The sequence below is a fragment of the Pyrus communis genome, chromosome 8, assembly GCF_963583255.1.
Source record: "Pyrus communis chromosome 8, drPyrComm1.1, whole genome shotgun sequence".
Classification (NCBI taxonomy): Eukaryota; Viridiplantae; Streptophyta; class Magnoliopsida; order Rosales; family Rosaceae; genus Pyrus; species Pyrus communis.
The window spans coordinates 22,291,083-22,304,664 of NC_084810.1; the positions used below are offsets into that span (position 1 = coordinate 22,291,083).

The following is a 13,582-nucleotide window of genomic DNA, read 5'->3' on the forward strand; positions in this document are numbered from 1 at the left end:
ATTAGAGATCAAACCATACGTGGTTCACCATTTCACTATACTCGAACATTCATCACATAAGTCGTTATGTCCCAACAAAATATCACAATGTATATCATGCAATCCTTCAAAGAACAAACGACGAAGCACAATCATATTCTCTCGCCATATTTATCAACAAGTCTAGTCATAACCATAACAATGATACCCAACATAATAATCCCACAAGACGAATAACATTTCCACTTAATCCATCACATAAATCATCATGTTCCCACATAAAATCACAATTCATAGTGTGTAACATATTAAAGAATTAACAACGCACAATATTATTCTCTAGAAATATTAATCAACTAAAATAATCATAATAACAATACTTAGATCCAACGTTATTCCACAATCCCGTCAATTAATCAATTCGTGAATCAAGATGCACAATCTTAGCATTTAATTACGTTAATCAAGCAATGCGATAACAAAACATTTCACGAATTAACCAAGGAACTCTATATAATTTCCCACTTAAATTATGAGTAATAAACATGGTAATTCCAATTTATATTCACAATATCTATTGTGGTTAATTCTCATCCACTCGAATTTAGAATTCTAAGATCACCTTAAGGAAATGAACAAGAGCAAGGATTCCGGACCACTCAACGAAATCTAACAATATCGGGTTCCGGACCATTCAACGGAACCAAAATATCAAGCGGTTTCTCGTAATCTACCCAAACCTGTCATATGTAAAGTCAATGCCTACATTATGGGATTGGTGCACTGGCAAATCAGGCACTCATATAAGCTGCGAGGCTCGAGGGAGTGATAATAATATAAGCATGTGATACAATAATAAAACCAGCCATCAATCACAATTTATAAACCTTGAATATAAATCATTCATAAGAAATCAATACCAAACTTTTGAAAACTCCGAGGAAGTCACCCAACCATCCAACGGTTCGTCTGAAACAATCACAACATCTCGCAACCATATTCTCATACACACAATGAAAAGTAGGGTTAGAGCGACACGGTTCAGTTGAAGTCTACATCCTTGAAGCTATCTTAATCCAAACTCAATGAAATCCAAGGGGGATGCGATCCCGGACCATCACTCAACGGAATCGCGGAGTAAGAGGGATTTCGGACCATCACTCAACGGAATCCAAACCAGGATACGATTCTGGACCGTCACTCAACAGAATCACGGAGTGGAGTATGAAGGATCCCGGACCATCACTCAACGGAATCGTGAAGCACAATGCATAACAACCAATCAATGAAACAACATATGAATCAAGTTACTTAAGTTACAAAGACTCAACGAACGAGAATGAAATAATGACACGAGCGCTGACACATGTTTCGAAGCAACAAATCCCATGACAATGAGTTAACGATCCACTACTAGCCCTCACCTTTCATTAAATCAAGCCAATCATACAAAACAAACCATATTCCCAATATGCATGTCAAATCCCACTTCATATAACTACATCGATGGCTAAATGTAAAAATTAACAATTTATAGGAAACATAATTATAAAACCATTTCATATTCACATATATTAAAGTCACTCACATTTCATCATATCATACCATCTATGCAAATCAACCACCTTTCGAATATGCACGTCAATCGCATATCCCAATCATCATCAGTACACAAGCCAAATCATGTTTAATGACATAGGTCTATGGCTAAATATATAATCACATTTCAATATTAATCACATTATAAAACCAAGTCATATTCACAGATGATACCAATATAAGAAATCAAGGTAATAACCATATTACATACTCAAAAACTCTCATGTCTCCCACAACAACATTTAATGAGGGATCAAACCGTCGTTCTAAGGTAGGGTCCATGATCTTACGTCACTTGCTCCGTAAGATCCAATCACTAGATTTTCACTAGTAAGTTCCTAAGGTCCTTAAACAATATCTACCATAGCATACTAAAATTTGGTGTCAATTCAATGGTAAGATCGTCAATTGTTAGAATAATCAAGCGGTAGACCTTAACGATAATATATTCAACCAACAGAATTTTCATGAATCGAATGTCACACAACGGGAAATTCGATTTTTTTCAAAAATTCTCAAATTTTACAAGAATGAAGATCTCAACAAGTAGAGTATACTTTATACCTGCGGCCAAGGCCAATTTGGCCGAAAAACACCCCAAACTGGCCACGAACCGTCGGGAACTCTAAGGTGGGTGTTCTTCAATTCGACTTCCTTGGTGTTCCAACGCCCCTACAACCTATTGGGTCCAAGGAGAGTTGACTAAGGGTGGTGGTGGGTGGTGAAACTCACCGGAACGACGTAATCGCCGTGGAGCACCTTTGGTGCTCTGGTGGAGTTCCTCACGATTTTGGGCCTAAAAACCCTCAAATTTGGGTAGAGATGGTAGAGGGGAGGTTATGGAGTAGTTTTCAGGTGTTGGATGGGTAAATTTTCCCTGAAAAATGATAGAAATTGGCCGGAATTAGAACTGGATCGAAACCGGTTTTGTCATGGGTGTGGTCGATGGGAAGAGGGAGGTCCTTCCCCACCTTTTTTTTTTTCTTTTTTTTTTTCCCTTTCTATTGGCTGCTGCCTATCCATTTCCCACCCTCCAAAATCTGATTCGTCCTCTCCCTCTTTTAACTAATTGGCCCCTTAACCCAAATATCTGATTGGCCTCTTACCCACAAAGTGGGAATTAATTAATTCCTAAAATCTATAGTATCACAACTTCAAACGTTTGTAACTATACCTTTATAATCCGGATTCGCAAACAGCTTTCGCCTATGCGTTCGTGGGATCGAGCTCTATTTAGAAATGTTACTTGTAACGTCAAAAGGTCAACTAGTAAATAATAATTTTCCAAACTTCACTCTCTAACTAGTTTAGTTAAAATCTAAATTCAAACAATTTAAAATAAATTCTCGAGAAATAATATAAAATCTCAATAATACAAATACGTAGATTATAACAATGAAATCCAGGAACGGGATTTCACACACTTAGTTGGAGCCTGGGGTGTGAGACTAGAGGAATTTGTTATCAAGGAAGAAGGAAATTTTTGGAAAATATATTCTTACGGATTTCTGCCAATCATGAATTAGTAACATTAGTTAGTTCAGGCCATTTTCAGATAAAACTTTGTCACACTTAGTTGGAGCCTTGGGTGTGAGACTGGAGGAATTTGTTATCAAGGAAGAAGGAAACTTTTGGAAAATATATTTGTTTACCCAAATAGATGTTCATAAGAAGATGGTGGATGTCATTACGTGTTTGTAGCATCTTTCGGACATTTTTAGGAGCACGAGTGAATGTATAACGGACAACAAGAGAATTAACGGTGTAAGACACATGAACTAGGACGAGTGGCAACAAAGTGAATTTGCTTTACCAAAAATAGTATTTAAAATAAGAATTTGCTTTACCTAAAATAGTATTTAAATTAAAATCGATTTTTCGATGTATTCGAGCTACCAACTTTATTTACGTTTCTGCAGTACTTAAAAATAAACAGCTTTCTTTCTTCTAATAAGGCATGGCACTGTCACGTGCCTGATTTTGGAGCACGACAAGGCATATGCATTAGAGCAAGAAGAAAGTGAAAACCAAAGAAGAGCGAATGCTACCACCATACTCGTTTTTTTACTCGGAAAGAAATTGAAACTGCAAAAGTCTCGTCTTAGAGGCTCTCCTCGTACGATTCAACACTCTTTTCTTCTTGAGTTATCCATCTCCTACCTCCGATCACAATTTATTCATTTCTTCCTTCAAGGGCTTAAAAAAACTAGCGTGTTAGGGATTCCTAATTGTCTGAAATCAGTAACTAGCACAATGAAAGCAAGACACGAAGAGGAAAAAACAAGAATATTATCCGAAAATAGCAAGATCCATCCCTTACATAGTTATGCTAGAAACAGCACAAATTATAGGTCATATAACACAAAACGATGATGGTGCACCAAAAAAGGTACATAAATTTGTGACAGAAAATGCATGCATACTCTTCTTAAATTAGAAAACGTAGGCACCCTAATAAATCTCCAAATCGCTTTGGCTTCGTAAGGAAGACACTAGTTAGAGCAGAGGGGCAAACAAAAGAAGCCACCAAAAGACGGATAGCCTGCAATGAGAAACATGTCTAAAACATCAACCTTGGAACAAGATGTATAGACTCAAATAAAGAATCACTTTCAAAAGACCAGTGTTTTGATTAGAAGAGTTTATGGTATGACTCACCTCCTCTTTCCCCACATGAGCCACTCGTACCTCAACATCAGTCACAGGTATGTTCAGTTCGCATAGAATTGACATGCCGACAATTGCAGATATCGGACATACATTGAGACTGTCAGTTACCATGAACATCGTCGGTCCTTTCAAGAATCCACAACCTTTATCATCTTTTTTATGATGGAATTTGAAGTTTACGAAGTCTTTCCATTTATACGATGCTTCCTCAATTCCCAGAAGATGATTCTTGTAGCCAAATCCGGGGAGAAGCTTCGGACTCACCAAGTTTTTCTTGTGTAAATTTGACTTTAAGTACTGCTCATCAAGATCTTGAACACTTCTGTAAAGCTGGTCAATGCAACCTTTCAAAGAGTTATGTTGCATTTGTTTTACTACAAATCCAAGTGGAAGGGTCAAGAAACTGAAGAGTAAATTAACAAAATCCTCCCCCACTTCGGCATAGTAAACCTTCTCCTTAGATTTGCTAACTACAAGCTTAATAGAAATCTTTTCTTCTTCCTCATTCTTTTTTCCTCCCACCTCTCGATATTCAATGCATAAATCTTGGTCAAGGTTTTCGTCAATCATGTTTGGTATGGTTTTATCCTTCAGCAGAGTTTCAGTCAGAGGTGTCTTTGACACTAATGAGCGCATAAGCAAATTCAAAACCTGGAAAACAAAAAATAAACAAAAAGTGAAGGATCAGAAACCAGAATTTTAGTTTGAATTGAAAATTTTAACTTGGCAATACACGTCAGACACATCATCATTTACCTCATCAACTCCCACATTAAAAGTCAGCTCCTCAACGCTATTCCAGCCCATGAGTCCATGGTTCGAAACTAAAGAAGATACTGCACAAGTAAATGGAGGGAGTACCTGTAAATCATCACTAATAATAAACCTCCCTGGTCCTTCCACAAAAACCCCACCACCTTCAGCTTCTTTCGTTGTAAAAATGGTCTCTGTGTTCATCAGACCCCCACAACAACAACGAACAGTTTCATAATAACTAAGGCTTTGTGCAGAACCTGAATTGTGGCAATATCGTTTAGAACACTTAAAGTACCGCGGGGGCTCACATTGATCATATTTCAATTTCAGGTTCCTCAAAAGATCCTCAGCTTCATTGCGGGGATGTAACAACATTTCTCGACATTCTTTAGTTCGAAAAAGCTGTAAATCAAGACTCTCAACACTTCCAAATAAGTTGTCAATGCAACCAATTCCAAAGGATTGCGAATGATGGGAAAGCCTAACAATTGTTCCCATAGGAATTGTCAAGAAACTGAAGAGAACATCAATGAAATCATTATCACACTCAGCGAAAATGACTTTGTTGGTCAAATTGTTCACCAACACCTTCAAGCTAATTTGGTTTTCACATATTTCTTCCATGGACTGCAAGGAATAATAATGAACTGGAATAAGTATCATTCCTCTATTCAAATCCAACAGCAAATGACAGAATTACCTTCTTTTTGTTTTTTTTGTTTTTTGAACAAGAAATGAATACTTGTGAATTAGGATTAAATCCCTGCTCAGGAAATAGAGATTCAAATAATAATAACCAACTACCACAAGAAAATGCAAGTGAGTCATCTAGAATTATACTAAAAAATAAATAAAAAAGGGATCAATCCTCCAAAGAAATTTTCAGCAAACCATGATATATACAATCAAGATTAGACATTTTATCACGTCGGATTTACTAATCCTTTACATATGTTCGTGTTTCTAACCATCCACTCGTTTTTGCTCAATCCCCCGTTATGCTAATACATAAAAAAATGATAGTGAAAACTCAATACGGTTGATCTTTTGAACCCACTTCAAGTCAGGATCACTAATCAACCAATCTTGGGAGAAACGGTCTCTTCTGTTTATGTTTATTTCCGCTTAACTCTCTAACTCTTATGTCACATCCCAGTCCGCATAGCAAGATATTGTCCGCTTTGGGCCACGCCCTCACGGATTTGTTCTTGGATTTCGGCACGAGAACTTCCCAGGGGTCACCCATCCGAGGACTGCTCTAGCCCAAACTCACCTAACTTCGGAGTTCTTATGGGATCCAGAGCCAGTGAGTTCCCAAAACGCGTCCTTGCAATGGGAGGTGAGCATGTACATATAAGGCATAGAGGATCCTCTCCTCTGGGCGATGTGGGACACTACATCTTATACAGTTGTAACGAAAAATAACAAATCAAGCACACTTGTAGATCAAAATAGTTCACATCACTAACCTCTGAACTCCCACCTCGCAAGATTATTTTGGATTGAATGATTTGAGACTACCACTTTGCAAGGACAAGAGCTTATACGCTAAAAAGAAATGAAGCCTAACTTATATATGAATTCAATGAGATAAATACTAAAGGAAGAAAACTCATACTATCTTCATCACAAATAAGAAATTTGGAAGTTTTCTACATAGCTCATTGTTCGGTGCCACTACAAAATATGGGCGCTGCAAACGAAAAGTTAATGGTGCCATACGAGGCTCAAGCCTTAAGGACACCAATATATGTGTCCTATATGGCAACACTGCAGGAACTAAAATATTATTTGGGTCCTGTTCAGGCGTGCATTGTTCATAGGGGCACAATATGACGTTTTGTGCTCCAAGAGTTAAGCACAAGAGAAATGCTAGGAAGACTTTATATGGATTCTGTCACCTTATGAATTTAGTATAATTCTCATGTCATGTCAGCATTATAAAATATTGTGCAACCTTGTCAGATGACTTTCCCAACAATTTTTGTAATTGTGCCCTATCAGTTAAATATTAATAAAGAGAAGAGATCCTCTCCAGATCTCTTCCATCAACGGTAAAAAAATTATTATAGCTTTTAAAAAATCAAAACAGAAGTGGACCGTTGGATGAAATTTCAAAGGCCGGAATCATTTGATCTAGTGGTCTTAGTGGAAGAGCGTACAAATAAAAAATAAAAAATAAAAAATGAAACTCGGGATCATGAAAATATATAAATAATAACTCAGATCTGAAAATATATAAACTCAAATCCAAAAAAGAAACACAAATTCGGATATGATGCTGTTTAAAAAAACCCATATCTGATACACTTACAATCTCTTCTAACAAATTCCTCATACACTTTTACTCACTTAAATTCCAGCGAAAAAGTTCGAAACTTTCCAATATAAACTCACCACCTCCAAATAATTCACATAAAAAAACACACAGAAATCAAGCCCAGCACTTAGAAATCGAAAGATGGCTACAATTACGGTTCAGCTTTATAGGGTTCTTACCCAAATCCAACAATTTGAACCACTTTCTTACAGCCCACGAACCAAATCTCCCAAACACAACCACGAACCAAGTCTTCAGCATGCAAGTTTAAATCGAATTAGGATCTTGAACCTCAAATGTAAAAGTTAAAATTGAAAAAACCCACTTACATAGACAGGAAGCTCACGATCAGAGGATCACTTTTGCTGTTGGTTAACGGAGAGTCTCCGTTTGGTTGTTTTACAGAGAGTGAACAGAGAGAGAGAGAGACGTTTGTTTGGTTTTGAGTCTTTGTGTTTTCATTACCCTCGTCCTTACTTTAGCGACTTTACCGAAAAAGGCACTTTGAATTGCTAACTTTATTTTTAGTTATAATGTAATTTGGAATTTGTGCTGTTGCACTATATTTTATGCCTACTCTTTTTATTTTATCGTAATGAAATTTTAGAATTTATATAAAAAAATATATTTAATGAGATAAGATTTAGTTGTTGTTATTATCGTTACTATCTTCGTATTTTACATATTTTGTAACACATATCAGTAGTAATTCGAATCTTTTGATAAAAATATTGGTTGTCCATTTTAGATTTAAATCACATTAATTTGTAATCATACTCGATTACGCCTTTGGACTATGAAAGGATAAAAAAGGATGCATGAACAATTTGTATTCAGGTGTGAAGGAAATTGACGTACGTGAGTTGCGGTCAGTGCATGTAGAGAAATGTTGTTACTTCCCCACAACGCGGCTGAATCTCATTGCAAGAACCTTGTATTGCAAATTGATCACAATGTCAAGCCAACACAATACTTTGTATGCTCTCTTTGTTGCCTGAACACGGCCACAAGAGAGTTCTTCAGTCATTACCAAGTATCACTTGTCCACAAATTCCATGCGTAGCGCGATTACATTTTTTGTGGATGTTGCAAGCGCCTTTGTAATAGAGTCAGCCAAGCTTCTGACTACCGATGATTTATAACTGATCTCCCCCCTTAGCGAATCAATCGTTTCTTTATTTTCCAATCTTGGGGTCACCATGGGAATATTACCGAGGAGTTGAACTTGAATACTGGAGTTGTTGAGTTGAATTTGCGAGTGTGTGTGTTGTAAGTTGTGAGTGTCAAAGGATATGTACTCGCCGTTTCTTGACATACAAGTAACTTGGTCAATCCGAGTTAATAGTTGAAAAAATTATGAAGCCTTATTTGGTTAGGTTTAGGAGTCCTTATTTAGTGCAATTAATCATGAAAACCTTATTAGTTGACAAAGAATTCGTTACCATTTAGGACTATTATGATACCCGAATTAATATGGAATATCCCATGTAATCAATTGATAGGCCAGATTACATGGATAATTTGTTGGTGTTTTTCAAATAAAGAATCTAAACCAATTAAATACAAGGAACTACAATTAACATCACAATCAAATACAACATTGACTCTATAGAAACAATCTGTAAAACTTACTTGATGAATTCATAGTAAATGGTTCTTGAATTAGCCTTCTCATCTCTGGCAATTGGTGTTCAGTTTCAATAGGGAAAACTTCTTAATGAACATAAGAGTGAGAGGAGAGACCAAATCCATATATATCAAACTGTTGACAGTTTCCTCCTATTAAGGAAAACTGTCATCCCATTATGTGAGTGGCGTAAACCACTCCCTCAGAGTTCTATTCCCAATCAATTTTGATATAAATAATTATATTATTTATCTCCTAATACATGTATAATTCTATTTCTTATTTAATATAATACATATAAAATGATGTGGCAAACTCACACACATGGTAAAATCTTACATTCTCCCACATGAGTGCAGCCTCATCATTTCCGAAATAGTATTACATCCAATAAGGCAATAGTGATCACGGAATCATACTCATGTATACCAAAATTTTCAATAACTCTCCACATCAATACAATTACAGGACTATAGAAAACTTGACACAACCATTCTTGTACCAGCACTCTACAATCACTTAGTAATCATATCAAGTGTCATCATTGTAATTAGGGAATCGATGTGTGAAAACTTTGGTACCAATAAAGCTCCCACATTTTGGTCCTTTTAATGTCATAGACATTCCAAAATTTCTTAATAGTTTTGCAAAACACAATCAACAATACTAGATCCAAGTGAAAATTACTCCATAAGAAATTACCAACATAATGTAATTTGCTTACAAGAAATAAAACTCATCTATAACACAGATAAGTCCACTGTCTAGTTAACAACATGAAGAGTTGAAACAAAAAGAGAAAACAGTACCTTTCTCCCACATTCAAACTAGATCAAGAGATGCATGTAGGCCCATCTTTGGCACCAATCTCTGGAAGGTTGTAACGTTCACTGCCTTCGTCAAAGGGTCTGCAATCATATTATGAGTACTAATGTGCTCTATGTCAATGACCTTATCTCTAACCTTGTCTTGAACCACCAAATACTTGATGTCAATAAGCCTTGAAGCTTCAGAACGCTTGTTGTTCTTAACAAAGAAAACAGTTGAGCTATTGTCACAATATAGCTTCAATGGTCATTCTATGTTTTTGAAAATTTTCATATCCAAAATCATATTCCTAAGCCAGTTAGAATGTCTAACAGCTTCAAAGCATCCAATATACTCAGACTCCATGGTTGATACTACTCGAGTATTTTGTTTCTAGCTCTTCCATGAAACAACACCATTTGCCAAGAGAAAAATGTATCCACTTGTTGACATACGATCGTCAATATCTCCACCCAAATCAACATCACTATAACACACTAAATCAAGGGAATATACATGATTATATATCAGCATGTAAGACTTGGTTTTTTGCAGATACCTCAAAACCTTTTTGGCTGAATTCCAATGAGAGACACCTGGATTTTGTCGAAATCTTCCCAACACACTTACTGCAAAGGCCAAATCTGGTCGAGTACATACCTGAGCATACATGACACTTCCAACCAATGAGGCATAAGGCTTATCCTTCATGGTTTCGATTTCATAATCTGTTTTGGGACACTGATCAACCGAAAATTTGTCTCCCTTGCCAATAGGAACATCACCACCAGAACATGCTTTCATATTGAATCTCCTTAGAACTTTGTTTATATAGTTTTGTTGAGACAATCCCAATACTCTTTTAGCTCTATCTCTGACTATTTCGATGCCCAAAACATAATTAGCCTCTCCCAAATCTTTCATATCAAAATTGTTGGCTAACATGCTTTTTGTCTCTTGCAATAACTGAAAATCTGAGCTAGCAAGCAATATGTCATCCACATAAAGAACAAGAAAAATGAAATTGGATTTCACCATCTTCATGTAGATACAATTATCAATTTTATTTTCAACAAAACCAGAAGAAGATACCACGTTATCAAATTTGAGATACCACTGTCTCGAAGCCTGCTTGAGATCGTAAATAGATTTGTTCAGTTTACGTACCAAATTTTCTTTCCCCCTTTCAACAAATCCAAGTGGTTGAACCATATAAATATCTTCATCCAAGTTGCCATTGAGAAAAGCAGTTTTCACGTCCATTTGATGCAAGTGAAGATCAAAATGAGCTGTAAGAGCCGTAATTATTCTTAAAGAATCTTTTGTAGAAACTGGTGAAAAAGTCTCATTATAATCCAAACCCTCTTTCTGAGTAAACCCATTGGCTACAAGTCTGGCCTTGTGCCTCTCAATTCTTCCTTGTGAGTCACGTTTGGTCTTAAAAACCCATTTACATCCTATAGGCTTAATTGTAGGATTAGGAGTTTCTAAGGACCACACTTTGTTTTTCTGCATAAATGCCAATTCATCTTCCATGGCTGTAAGCCAAATGGCAGCTTTATCACTTTGCATAGCTTGTTGAAAAGAAGTAGGATCATCATCATCTCCCAAATCATATTTGACTTCCTGTAAGTAAACCAAATAGTCATCAGAAATTGCTGACTTTCTTGGTCTTTGAGACTTTCTCAGAACTGGTGCAGTTACTATGTTTTCTTCTTGTGGCTGTAATGGTTGCATATCAGCACTCTGAGGTGGAACTACATTGATTTCAGGTTGTTGAATGGATGTAACCTGATTCTCAAAAGCTACACTTTGCATGGAAATAGGCAGAGATATGGTATTGCTGGAAGATGGCCCTTGTGTTTCATCAATTTCCTCAAAAAACATATGAATTCTTGGATTGACAGTGGAGTGTATTGAAATCCTCAATGAACTTTGCATTATTTGTCTCAGAAATTTGAGTATGAGAATGAGGACAATAGAATTTAAATCCCTTTGACTTCTCTAAATAACCCACAAAATAACAATTGGTCGTTCTTGGATCAAGCTTCCTTTCATTAGGATTATAAAGTCGTGCTTCTGCTCTACAACCCCAAGTGTGAAAATGAGTTAAGCTTGGTTTCCTGCTTGTCCAGATTTCAAATGGAGTAGAGTGAACAGATTTGCTAGGCACACGATTAAGAATATAGTTGGCATTCTTTATAGCTTCTCCCCATAAGAATTCTGGCAATTGAGAATGAGATAGCATGCTTCTTACCATGTCTTTCAACGTTCTATTTCTTCTCTCAGCTACTCCATTTTGATGTGGGGTTCCCGGAGTTGTATATTGTGCCAGTATCCCCTGTTGTTGGAGAAACAAGGCAAAAGGTCCATTTTGTTGCCAACTTTCTGTGTACCTGCCAAAAAATTCCCCTCCTCTATCTGACCTAACAACTTTAATAGACTTTTCTAATTGTTTTTCAACTTCCAGTTTAAAGACTTTAAAACAATTGAAAACTTGAGACTTTTCAGAAATTAAATAAAGATAAGTGAACCGTGAAAAATCATCAATAAATAGAACAAAATAGAGATTACCACAGATAGTCTTTGCTGGAAATGGGCCACAAACATCTGTGTGTATTATTTCTAATAAGTTACTGCTTCTAGTTGAACCTAGCTTCTTAGTACTTGTGGTTTTGCCTTTAAAACAATCAATGCATGACTCTAAATCAGTAAAATCCAATTCTGGCAGCATACTAGATTTCATCAAACGTTTCATTCTATCCTTGGAGATATGCCCCAATCTCCTATGCCAAAGCATAGATGACTTATCATTATAGAGCACTCTCTTAGGAGCATAATTTTCAATATTGAAACATTCTTGAACATAAGTACATTGAAGCTGCCATAAATCCCCATTTGGAAAAGCATAACCAAGTAAATTATCAAATTGGTTCTTATGAAAAAGTCTGATGCTTTCATTATCTCCGATAAAAGAAAAACCATCCATTACAAACTTAGAAACTGAAAATAAATTCCTTCTCATAAAAGGTACATATAAGACATTGTTCAAAGTTAAAATAAAACCAGAAGACAACTCTAATTTGATACTTCCAATAGACTCGACATCTACTTGTCCCATTTCCAACAAACACTCTGTAGGCCTCTCTACTTGGTTCCCTCTGGCTTTTGAATCCCTGCAATGAATTAGTGATATGGACAGTGCAACCAGTATCAAACCACCATGAATTTTGAGGTACAAAAACTAAATTTGATTCAACAGTAACAAAAACATCAACAATTTTGATACCTTTCTTAATCAACCAAGCCTTATAACCAGCACAATCTCTTCTAAGATGTTCAGTTGACTGACAAAAATGACATTTTTTTACACAATCTTTACTCACTTTCAGATTAGAGGAAGGAACATTTTTAGCAAAGACACCAAAGTTTTGAGCACCCTTTTTAGTTCCAGAAGAAGAACCTGCTTTGAATTTTACAGATTTGATTGGAAAGTTCCCAGCATTTCCAAATTTGTTGAATGCAGCAGCCTTCTTCCCTTTTCCCATATTCAAAAGGTTGACAGCTTCTTCCTTGCCTTTCTTGAGCATTTCTTCCTCTTGACAACAGATTGCAATCAGTTCATTAACACTCCAGGATTCCTTTTATGTGTTGTAGTTGATTTTGACCTGTTCATATTCAGCTGATAGAGAACCAAGTGCCATGTGCACTAGAAATTGCTCAGAAATCGGCACATCCAAGTTGTTCAGCTTGTTGGCAATATTGACAAGCTTGAGTAGGTGTTCTCTGATGCTCCCAATCCCATCAAACTTGGCAGAAGTGAG

The 13,582-nt window shown here is 36.3% G+C and overlaps 1 protein-coding gene across 2 annotated transcripts; it reads right to left on the reverse strand.

The window, feature by feature from the left end:
* Positions 1–3,855: 3,855 nt before the first annotated feature.
* Positions 3,856–7,801, reverse strand: LOC137742110 (uncharacterized). Of its 2 annotated transcripts, XM_068481862.1 has the most exons (5): positions 7,654–7,801; positions 7,504–7,576; positions 5,005–5,631; positions 4,237–4,899; positions 3,856–4,120 (listed from the first exon to the last, which is right to left on the reverse strand). In XM_068481862.1, exons 3-5 carry the CDS (start codon positions 5,626–5,628, stop codon positions 4,007–4,009), a joined length of 1,401 nt encoding a protein of 466 aa, XP_068337963.1. In that variant the 5' UTR covers positions 5,629–5,631; positions 7,504–7,576; positions 7,654–7,801; the 3' UTR covers positions 3,856–4,006. The 2 variants fall into 2 exon arrangements, with proteins under 2 accessions (XP_068337963.1, XP_068337965.1); XM_068481864.1 differs by lacking the exon at positions 7,504–7,576.
* Between the last annotated feature and the right edge of the window lie 5,781 nt (positions 7,802–13,582).